At 37.5% G+C, this 12,342-nt stretch overlaps 1 protein-coding gene across 1 annotated transcript; it reads right to left on the minus strand.

Annotated features, from left to right (window-relative positions):
- Positions 1 to 1,885: 1,885 nt before the first annotated feature.
- LOC109083453 (up-regulator of cell proliferation-like) lies at positions 1,886 to 12,252 on the minus strand. Its single transcript, XM_042764725.1, has 2 exons — positions 12,135 to 12,252; positions 1,886 to 7,586 (listed from the first exon to the last, which is right to left on the minus strand). The coding sequence occupies exons 1-2, from the start codon at positions 12,214 to 12,216 to the stop codon at positions 2,983 to 2,985; spliced, it is 4,686 nt and encodes a 1,561-aa protein (XP_042620659.1). The 5' UTR covers positions 12,217 to 12,252; the 3' UTR covers positions 1,886 to 2,982.
- Between the last annotated feature and the right edge of the window lie 90 nt (positions 12,253 to 12,342).

Genomic DNA, 12,342 nt, shown 5'->3' on the forward strand with positions numbered 1-12,342 from the left:
TTATCTCTGTTTTTTTTTTTTTTTTTTTTACACACACAAATTGTATTTACATGTAAACATATACACAGGGAGTGATGCTGATAAAAAGAGTATTTATCCTCACACAAATAACACAGCACACAGTCCAGATTTCAGCAGTTTGTGCTAAGATTTTAAAGAGTTTGCGAGGAAATTATGTCATTCCCCTCCTGTTGTTTAGAAACCCGTCAGACCATTTCTATTCGTGAATCAAGATATCACAAACAGTATTCACCTCCATTGGAATGTATTCGGTGTACTGTTTGAGAAAAAGGTAATAGTAAACAACCAAGTTGTACATAAACTAAATTTGTTGAACTAAAACTTTTTCAAGCAATACAACAAGTGCACTGTACGCCCGCTATGAGCATTTTTAAAAAATGACAGTTTTGTTCACTTTACCTGAACAATTCATGGTTTTTGTAAACTGGATTATTTTTCACTCAGATTGTGTCATTTAAACTGACTAAAACCATCACTCGTTGTGTTACTATCCATTTTTCATGAAATCATACCTCAAAATATTTTTTACACACACACATGCTTTGCACACACACACCACACACAATAAACACACATTTTACACAGTAAACACACCATAAGGAGTATTTCATCATCACATTTATTCAAATTAAAAGACTTTATATTGGTGTCCAGAAGAGTTCAGCATTGTGGTGAAGTGAGGAGATTTTGGTTGGGTTGAGGACCCAAAAAGAAAGTCTAAATTATTCATTTAAAAAAAAGCAACTTCAATGAGAAAAATCCTGAAACTGAAACCTCTAACACCTTCGTAAAGAAAGTTTAAGATACTTGCTAATGTTTTTATAACCTTTGGCTAAAACTTGCATGGACAGTGGTTCCTACATGATGTAAAATATTATCTCGGTACTCAGATATTTCCATGTAGGATGGTACTAAAAACATCATCGAGTAAACTCAACTAAAATCAGACATGTCCTTATAACTTGATTTATTCATGTCCAAATAACATGGTACAAACATGTGGAACCACTGTCCATGAAAGAATCATGTTCAGCCAAAGAGTCATTTTTTTGAGTGTGTACGACGCTGCTGACGTGTTTTCTGGTGCGCCCAATAACAAAGATAATACGTCAGCAGCGTCGTACATCAACTGTCACAGCAGTCGCACTCACAACAGACCCGGAAGAGAAGACAATGCCGAATAAAGTCATCGTTTTTGTTATTTTTGGTCCAAAATGTATTTTCGATGCTTCAACAAATTCTAACGGACCCTCTGATGTCACATGGACTACTTTGAAGATGTTTTTTATTACCTTTCTGGACGTGGACAGTATACCGTACATACATTCTCAATGGAGGAACAGAAAGCTCTCGGACTAAATCTAAAATATCTTAAACTGTGTTCCGAAGGTGAACGGAGGTCTCACGGGTTTGGAACAACATGAGGGTGAGTCATTAATGACATAATTTCCATTTTTGGGTGAACTAACGCTTTAAGATTCCTGCTCAGTCTTCTGTGTTTCAGTGATGTGTTTAGAGATGTGTATCAGGTTGCCAACTCACACAGTTGACACTGTTCTCATTCTCACGACACACCTCCATTTTCAATGTGTTTTTGTAGTGTTGAGCAATGTAGCCAGTCACAAATCTGTTGATTTCTTGAACCCTTCTGACTGACCATTCAGTTCGAGTTAGAAACATTTCTAGCCTACCTAATCTATTCAGAATTTGAATACATTCTGTTTGTTTTTCATGCTGCTGAGAGGACCAGCTGCCACACACCCTGTACACACAGTTCCCGGAGTGACATAATAAATATCTATAACACGAAATATATATATAACACAAGCCATCAAATGATTAATATGTAATTTTATTTATATTAGGCTATAACAGGTTGTTGCACAGAATGCTACATAATCACATATTTGTGTCACTATCACACATCTGATCTCCCTGAAGGTGAAGGAGAGGGATAGTACAACAGAGAGACCCAAATCTCTCAATGGGTCAGTGGGTGAGTTTTGGCTGAACTTTGGGGATCAACTCTCGCTTTCATTCCCATAATGTCATTAAAGAAGCAGTGACAAACTGAATATAGCATAAATTAATATTATGTATTAGCATAACAATCAGAATGCTGCAGTAGTTAGTATTATGTTTAATTTTATTTAATTATTTAGTTTTTTTTTTTGCTGAATGCATATGCAATTTGCCACTACATGACTTTTCAACTTTAAAATGAAGTGCTGAGTGGACAGTTTTGAAGAATCATTTTATGACATGCTGAAATAAAGGGAAAATGTTCTATACCACTACTATAGTTCATGCACATTTGGTTATAATATTGTAGAACATTCTTGATATCTTTAAACATGTATGTATATGTAAACACACAGAACAACAGCTCTCAATACAGTTACAATAGACACAATTAAATGTATTCAAATTAAACTCAAAATCAAAAACATAGCTTGTGAATAAACACTACACAGTCATGACAAAACATCAGAGCGTAACATTTTGAGCATCACAAAAGTTACACCCACACAAAAAAACTAATTTCAAAATAACATTTTCAGTATAAGGATTTCAATAAAACAAAATTATCCATGACTATAGAGATGTAATAATAATGTTTCACCTAGAGTATATTACAACATTTGAAGGATGCTTTTATTGTAGGAAAAAAAAAAATCTTAAATTAGATTAGTTTTTTTCATGGCAAGTGCAAGCTGCAGTCTGTCTACATCAGAAGTCATTATGAAATTATTACCTTTTCAAATGTGAAGAATTTTGTGTAATGCACTCCACTGTTCTTTGTTTTATGATATGTGATCGTATTAAACCAAAGCAGGTTTTGCTCTTCTATTGTTACAGTTGAAACGTATTTCAAGGATACCATGATATTTTAAAGTTCTCTTACCTTTGTGTGCCAAACTAATTTGAACAGAGGCCAGACAGACACTAGTTAGTTGATGCTTACTTTAGGCTTTCCTCTACTTGGGTCTTTGTAATTTTTTTCCAGTATGAGGGTATATCTGCAGGCTTTGCATCATACTCATTAGCAAACTGCTCATTGAATTCTGCCATCACATATTTCCAGTATGCTGAGGCCTCTATGCTGCTGTCTGGATCAATTTGCCAGTCTGGATAGATTTTACTGTATTCCTTATATTTATGCCACTGATCTTTAGTGTCACGGCACTTGAAGCTTATGTCACTGTGCACCAATGATGTACAGATGTCTGTCACTAGTTTTTTAGAATTATCAAATCTGCAGCGGCCGAGACCTTCTGGTCTGTGGACTGAGACAAAGTGTTTTGCATGGGCTTCTCCTCCAGCCTCACATGGTGCTTTACAGAATGGACACTGTTTCCCACAGCCCCACACTCGATTGAACAGCATGTCCTGTGGTTTGGTTTGAAGACTATCTATTTTGTTTTGAAAATCTCTTGCTTGAAAACCAGCTTTCAGTGATTCATCCATGTCCTTCACAGAACAAAGAAGGAATTCAGTGAATTTTTTCTGATTTGCATTGTTCAGTGTGCTGATTTTATCCACTGCGTCCTTGGGAAAAACAAGTCTACTTTCAAGTTTGTTGCAGATGTTTTCAATGAATCCCTTGATGTCATTTTTCTTTGAGTTTTGTTCTGACTCTTTGATTGCCTGAGTAATTTCACTGATGACTTTATTGAGAAGCTCTTCCTCTAATTTGATCATTCTGTTCTCTGCTGTAAAGTGCTCTTTAACTTTATCAAAAATGAACTTTTTAACAAAGTATTCATATGATGCAATGAAATGCAAATATGTTTCAAATTTAGATTCAGCAAGAAGATTTTTCAAGACTGAAATCTGAAATGTTGTCCTTGTTCCGAAAATTGCTGAGTTTTCACCAATCACCATCTTGTCTGCCATTTCCATGCCCAACTTCTCAGACATGTATCTTTCCAGTGCAGGTTTTAGACAGTTACTCATGAATTCATCAGCTTTCTTCTGACACTGGTCTCGTTCACGGTAAAGGTCAATGAAGTCAGAATGGTATGTTGTTTTCAAGTTCTCCAAGGCTGTTCGCGGGTTGTTTTCCTCGATGAATTGATTGTGAATGCTTTGAAATTCTCTGCTTGCAAAGCCACATATGTGTAATTTAAGGGACAGTTCAAAATCTTCCTTTAGCTCAAGGTCTTCATGAGCTTTAAGTTTCTCATCAATCATGTTGAGAATTTCCCTGATGTATGTGTCATCATAATCATCCTTACAGTTCCTCTTTGTTTTAACAAATTCCGAACAATCCTTGATAAGGTTCTCTGACATTTCTTCAACCCTCTTGTTCTTCTGAGCATTCCAGATCTTGGATAAAAAGTTACCCTTGGGGACAACAAACTTTCCATAGCCTTGATTGTGCAGATCCTTCACTTTGTCTAAGCGTTGAGCCATTGAACTTCCTCTTGGTTGAAGATTGTTCCTCAAATGATGGAAGACTCTTGTCATAATATCCTGTGGTTGGAACCCTGTGTATGACAATGTCCTGACAGTCTCCTGCCACATCTTTTCAAATGCTCCATCCAGCATGGAGTCTGACATATCTGACTTTTTCTCCCGACAGTCTTTCAGCAAGTCCAGCACTTTTTCCTCCATTGTGTCCATGTATGTCTTTATGATTCCTTCCACCTTCATCATTCCATTTCGACGTGAAAGAGCTGCATCCAGTTTTCTAGTGACAGAATTTGAAAGCTCTGTCTTTAAAGACTTTGCAGAGTTTATAAAGTCTTGTCGATAACTTTCCACAAGTTCAACATGACCTTCTCCTTGTTCGTAGTATGACTGGATCTTGTCAATCATTTCATCTTGTCCTTTTGAAAGCACACATTCTGCCTCTCGTAGTAAATGACAGTGGACATCTTCAACAGTGCACTCCTTTTTAAATTTTCCGTAGTTTAAGATCTTCGTTTCAGCTTTTAACGCCCATGTGTGCATTTGCTTTCTCAGTGTCCAGTCCCAGCTGTTGTACTCTGTGCACAGTTTCATGTATGCATCAGCCACCAGGCTATTTCTGAAGCTAAAGATGAACTTCTCAAATTTCACAGCAGTCCACAAGTCTTTGGTCCATTTAAGAAATTCATTGATTGTGCTGGGCTTGTAATATTTGAAGATGTCCATTATATGCTTTTTGAGAGCATACACAGACTCACTATAGCCAATACTCACTGGTGCCATTGGGGGGTTTCCATGCCACAATCCAGGGATGTAGTGGTCACCTGTCTCAGTGTCATAATTCATCAAATCTGTAAATTTCTTGAACTCCAGTTTGTTCTCCATTTTGGCTGCAGCCTGAGTCATTTCATCCAGTTGTTCCAACAGAAATTTACGATCTCTCATGTTTGAAACATGAGCTGAGACATCAGCAACATTCTGGTGTACAAACAAACAGGTGTGTTTCTTACCTATTTCTTCCATCCTGAGGAAGGCATGAACAATGATCTGTAAAATGTCTTTCAGCTCTGTGGAGTTTTCCATGGCGATGTTGACAATTGTTACATCACTCAGTCCAACAACAAGTGTTGCCAGCTCATTGTCATGTTCATAGCTGTTGTCCAGTTGTGCGAGCTCAGGGGATTTCAGTCCTTCAGTGTCAATTATCACTATATAATCACAATGGAGTTCTGCTTTACGCTCTTCTGTTACTTTAATGAGCTGAATAAAGGCTCCCCTGGTGCACCTTCCACTGCTCACTGCAAACTGAACTCCAAACATGGTGTTCAGCAGCGTTGACTTTCCTGAACTCTGGACCCCCAAAACAGTGACAACCATAATCTTGTTTTTGGGCTCCACCAGTGTGTTTAATTCAGAAAAAACACTAGTAATCCATTTCTCAGGGATATTTGAAGAATCTCCATCCACAAGTTCAAGTGAAAATCCATCCAGGAGTAGTTGAGCACAGAGTTTAGGTAAATGTTCCAGCTGTTTTTGGTAAAGTGCATTTTCTGGGAGTAAGACTGCAGCTTCATAAAGCTGGCTCATCTCTCTAATGAAATGCTCCACTCCTAAAGAACTGTCTGAAATCTTTTTATCAAGCTCAGCAATTTCTGTCTTGTTCCCACAAATATCTTGACATTTCTGTTTGTAGAGTTCTCTGAGTTGAGGCAGTACTTCATGTGAGTGATTCTCCAAATTGATTCTCATCCATTTTAAGAAGTAGGCTTTTTCTGGTGTTGATATTCCCCTGATAAAGCAGCTCATAGTAACTGATATGCCTGTTTCGTTTTGCTCTTCTCTGAGCTTCCTTTTCTCAATCTGAAGCTCATTTTTGTAGTCCTCAACACTCTTATCCCCAACTTTCTTCATTCGGCATTCCTCCTTGTCTAACTTTGCCAGTTTCATCAGGATTTCTCCTTGCAAGGGCAGCTCCTCCTTCTTGAACTGCACTATATCGTTAATATTTGAGGTGATTTCATCTGCCCTTGCTTTAGCACGCTGACATTCTTCAGTATCCTCATCCACCAAGATTTCCAGTTTTCGTGCAATCTCAGCTAAATGAACAACTGATATTTTGTGATCGTTGTTCTTAATTGCATCTTGCAACTTGCTTTGAATTTTTTCAACGAAGGCTGCATCATTTTGCTTGGCTTTAAAAATGAAATTACTTTTCTTCAGATTGAGCTTGTTGACTGTAGCTTTTATGCTGTTGTTGTTGGAGTCTCCCACAAAAAATAACTGAGGCATAGATTTCTGACTGGGGACTGAAATTAACTGTGAATCTAAAAGTTGGGATTCAAAGAACACAAACACAGCAGTTGAAGCCTCACAAAGAAAAGTGTACTGTGTTTCAAAGCTCTGAATGTCACCTCTCAAATTGGCAATCGCTACAGGTTCAGGAAAGACATCAATGTTCTCATTTCCACAAGGAAGATACCAGGCCATCTCAACCAAGCCATCTGATATTTTCTTACTGATGTTTCCACAATCCATGTTGAAGTGCACAAAGGTATCAGTGTACTGCTGTGGATTACTGAGCAACTTATTCAGAATTTCTGATTTGGAAATGTTGCATCTACCAAGTCTCACAAAAGACACTAAAGGCAATTCTGAGAGAGCAATCCTTTCTTCCACAAATGCACTTGGATCTAATAAAGAGTGTGGTCTGTATTTTTTCACAATATCTCTCATTGCCCATAGCATAAGAGTGATCTGATTTTTATCAGTGTTTGGAAGCAGGAGGGGAACCGCAAACTGACACATGGACATTTTTATGATAATTTCCTGCTGAAGAAAACTGTCAGAACAAAGAAACACAGCAGTCAAAATGTCTAAAGGATTTACTGACTGAGGACAGTCTGATTCATTCTCCTGATCATCATCCCACTCTGAATCTTCTGTCCCATCTGATGAGGAACACTTAACGCTCCTCGCTGTCCTTTGTAGCATCATCAGTCTCTTCAAGAACAGCCATGGCAGATCTGAAAGGGACTGAACAGGCACATCTGTGATACTGGTCTTGTCAATCTGCAGCACTGTGTGTAGAGTGAGCTTCTTATCATAGTAGTCCACCAAACCCAAGTTTTCCAGCAGTTTCTTCATGATGTTCTCTGTAAATGAGACCAAAATGGGTTACAAATGCTGTCTCTTGTCCAGTCAGCACTGCACATGTCCTTTATTATTTCTTGGATAAAATGCTGCACATTTTTCTTTGTGAAACTGAAATATGTCAAATAACAAAACTAAACTGCAAATTTAAAACCAATCTAAAATCAAATAAATGACACAAAACAACTCTCTTCATAAACATAAACCAAGGCTTTGACTGTGCCCTTTCCATATAGAGGCACAATGCATTTTAATCATGATCCAAGCAAAGATGTATGGAATGCCATATTTAGAAGTAAATAAATGAATGTACAAATAAATGTAAAATAAAAAGAAGAAGAAAAGCTATTATATATATAATAATTATAAAAATAAATAATTATTTATAATTTTATATCCTTATTTATGTATTTTAATTTTAATTTTAATTTTTTTCCACTTTTATTTATTTTTTCTTTTATTTATTTATACATTTATTTATTTCCACTTTTATTTTCATATTCACACTTATTTTTTTTTCTTAATTTCTTTGTCCATAGGGTAATTATTTACATTTCTTTGTCCGTAGGGTAATGAGGAGGGCGTGTTTTATCTCAGGCAATCTGGCCAGAGTAGGCGAGGGGTAAAGTCCTAAAGGGGTCATAGGATGCTTTTTTTTAAAGATCATTATTTTCTGTATTTGGTGTAACAGAATATGTTGATATGCTTTAATGTTCAAAAAACATATTATTTTTCAAATACTGCCTCTCTCAAACACGTCATTTTCTACAAATCTCTCCTTCTGACAAGCGCAGTCTGCTCTGATTGGCCAACTGACCCAGTGCATTGTGATTGGCCGAACACTGCAAGCACTCGTAGGAAATGTAACGGCCCTTTCCATAATCGTGAGCTTCATCTTTCAAAATAAATGTAAAGACAGTTAATAATGTCCTTAGTTTTACCATCAGTTCAAGCCCGAAAGGGGAACAGAGTCGTGTGACATACACAGTGATGAAGCTCGTATGTGTTTGCAGTACACAAGCCATGGATGGTTAAGACAGCTGACTACACTGTGTGACCCTCTCTCTCACACACTCTCTCTCACACACACACACACACACACACACACAATGTTCAGAACTCTGCATTTGAACAGTCAACAGCAAATACTTAAACTAATAACAAAACATACTTACAGTAGCGGATTCAGAAGCGCCAGATTGTCGTAGCAAATTCAGAATTACCTCCTCTCCTAGTTTCACAAAACCGTCGTCCATAAAATGCATTGCTGTTCTGTTGTAAGTAATCTTAAAGATTCCTAAATGCATCTACTTTCAGAAGGCCAAATAAAGTGCTTTTGCCCAGATACACACAGCATCTCCCTGACATGACTGCTTCAACACTAACTGCGGTTACTGAAACCACGCCTTCTTCTACAAAGCTGTTTCATGCATTCAGAGTTGTTTAAACCTGTTAAAGAGTTGTATTCTTTTGCTTTTGGCATCGACAAAATTTCAAAAAACAATTTGGACGTATGATGGAGTGTTTTTGTGCAAAAAATCTTACTTCTGGGTTTGTACAAGTTTCAGAGAGTTTTTTTCTTTTTTTCGATCGTGGCTCTTTATGACATAGACGAGGATGGAACTCCTTATATGGGCATCTCTCCCGGAAGACTAGAGCAATAGTGAGATCGCACCCATCAACGCACTTCATTCAGCAGCGCTGCACGGGACTTACTTGGGAAGAATGTCTCTAAAGAAGTGTGTTTTTGGTTGGAAAGATAACTTTGTTCAGCTTTTTAAAGAACCCAACGTTATATAAACAGTGGATGCAGTTTGTTATTCCGGAGCAACAACTCAGTTTCACAAGTGTGTTTGTTGACAAGCGTTTTATAAACAAGGCCCAGCTCAACGCTGTATTGTTTAATACTGAAGTCCGAGATATAAAAGATCCCAGTCATGATTCAGAACTGCAGACGGTAAGTGAAACTGCATCAAATGTCTGTGTTTTGTTGGCAGTCAGAGCTCAAGTGTTCGTCAATCTTTAGCTCCGCCCATGTTACGCCTCCAGGACCTCAGCTTTTTCTGGAGAGAATAGTAAAGCTGTATCTTTCTTTTATAAGTATGATAAAACTAAAGACTTATTGGAGATATGAAGGATGCATTACTACTCTATAGGTACTCAAGATTAACATGAGATTGGGTGAAACCATGTGTGTTATGTCCCCTTTAAGTGTGTAGACTGACTCAGTCATTAGGTGTGGGCTCCTCTCTGACTGTCAGAGAATCTGCTCCTGTCAATGGTGACAGTCTTTTAGTGTGTTGAGGTCAGAATGTTTCTGCTAGTCCTGTAGTGACCATTGTAATAACCAATGAATTTCAGTCTTGGAGAGCCCACACAGCCCTGCAGACTTTAGCTCCAATCTTGATAAAAACTCACCTGCCTGGCTTTCTAGACCTTGATTGGCTTTGTTTGATTAGGGATAGAGCTGAAGTCACCTGTGGCTCTCGACCAACATTGACTTAGACTAATTAGACTAATTAGATTGGTTAAAATACTTACTGTCAGTTTACAGTTTACCAGTTAAGCTGGGACCACAGTACAGGACTATTCTGACCTCAGCACACTAAAAGACTGTCACCATCGACAGGAGCAGATTCTGTGACCGTCAGAGAGGAGCACACACCAAATGACTGAGTCAGTCTGAACACTTAACGACTTGTGCGTCACGACTGGACAAACTCTGCTGAACCCCACAACCGAAAACAGTGGTGTCAGTCACAAATATTAAACGTTTTTAGGCTACAAGCTCCGTTCCCATGGACACCTTGTGTTTGATCAAATTCTGGATATTTCCAGCCTAAATCCATATCTAAAGCCGTGTCGACACCAAGAGAACCCATTATAATCATTTGATGCGTGACCACACGGGAAGTGGTGTGAGGCACAAATCTTCTACAGTAGCCTAACTGATGCCTCCTATCCCGAATCTTTGAAACATGCATTGCATGTGTTGAAAGTGAAACCTAAAAAAAAAAAACAGCTCGCATAAGAAAGCGATTGCACGCTTTCGCAAGCTTCCAGCCGAAACAATAACCGGTGATATAAGACTTCGTTTGGGCACCACAAAGTGTCACTGTGGCCCCAAAGCTTACCCCTCTCCAACAAATAAACAAATAAATGTAGAAATAAATAAATGTGGAAATAAATAAATCTTGAAATAAAAAGAAATAAATATGTAAATAAATACATAAATGTGAAAATAAAAGAAAAATAAATGTTGAAATAAAATAAAAAAATGCATAAATAAGGAAATACAATATAAATAATTATTTATTTTTGCTTTTCCCCCTTTTCTTTGCATATTTATTTATATATTTATTTATATTAGCTTTTTTTAAACTTTTTGTTGTACATTTATTTATTTATTTACTTACTTATTTCTAATTATGGCAGTGATGGCATTCCATAGAAACAGTGGGTTTCATGACCCTTTAAGGACACCGACAGCAGCTAGTTACTTTTGCATCTTTTTGTGTTTGCATGTCTAAACTGGCAAGGTGTATTTGTTCGTTCAGGTGCAGAAGGACACGCAGGAAAGCTTGGTTCGGTGTTCGTGCGTTTGAGACCGAACACAGCGCTCAAGTACTCTGTCGAGTTCTCGCGTCTTGTAAATGCTCTATAACTATCCATTAGCAGTTTCTCCGCTGAACACGACTCCAGTTCGGGTATGAGAATCAGCGCCGTTAAGGTGGCAACAGAATAACAGAGACTGGTCTATCTTTTCAACAGATAAGACCCTTATTCCTCGGCTGGGATCATGTAGAGCCCTTTATAGCTGCATTGAAACTGTAATTTGGAAGTTCAAACCTTTGGGAACCATAGAAGTCCACTATATGGAGAAAAATCCTGGAATGTTTTTCCTCAAAAACGTAATTTCTTTGCAACTGAAGAAATAAAGACATGAACATCTTGGATGTCATGGGAGTGAGATAATTATCAGGAGATTTTTATTCTGGAAGTGAACTAATCGTTCGATCAAGCCCTCAGTGGACTGCACTGATCATTTGCCGCTCTTAAAATAGGGCCCATCAAGTCCACAACCAAACTAAATATCTTGTTGCACATTAATGCAGATGAATTGATTGCTTCATGTGAAATTGTCACTCTGTGTCAATATAATATATTGTAGCATGATACTGGCTGATGAAGCAATAGATAGAAAGGTGACACGGATACTTATTCCGCACAAGGAATAAGACTGGATGTGGCAGCACTGTTTTATTTGATTTTCTGGTGTACTATTAAACAGAGGAGATGATGATGCCATAAAAACAGAAATTTTAAAAGATTTACCTAATTACAAAGAATGGTAATGGGTCCATTTGGTTTCATTGTAGAAAAAAAAAGAAAGAAAAGATTTATCTGAAAGTGTGAAAAGCTTATCATTATGTAAATATGTTTGCACACTATGCAATTCCAAGGTATATTCAAAGGTCCAATTTTAAGTATTACTAATGTCTAATTGTTATGTATTTGTACACAAATTGTTATGTAGTTAACTGACTCACTGGTGTACAGAAGAGGAATGTTGATGCAAGACGTGGGTTCTTCTTCGTTGTAGACCAATCCAACCTTCAGACATGGGGACATTTAAAACAAAGATCATAGTTAAATATAGCCTTTTTAGAAAAAGTTATATCATATTGGCAGCTTAGTTGGCAGGAAACTTGCCAAACCTGCACTGGAAAGATACATGTCTGAGAAGTTGGGCATGGA

Source organism: Cyprinus carpio, chromosome A10 (genome assembly GCF_018340385.1).
Source record: "Cyprinus carpio isolate SPL01 chromosome A10, ASM1834038v1, whole genome shotgun sequence".
Classification (NCBI taxonomy): domain Eukaryota; kingdom Metazoa; phylum Chordata; class Actinopteri; order Cypriniformes; family Cyprinidae; genus Cyprinus; species Cyprinus carpio.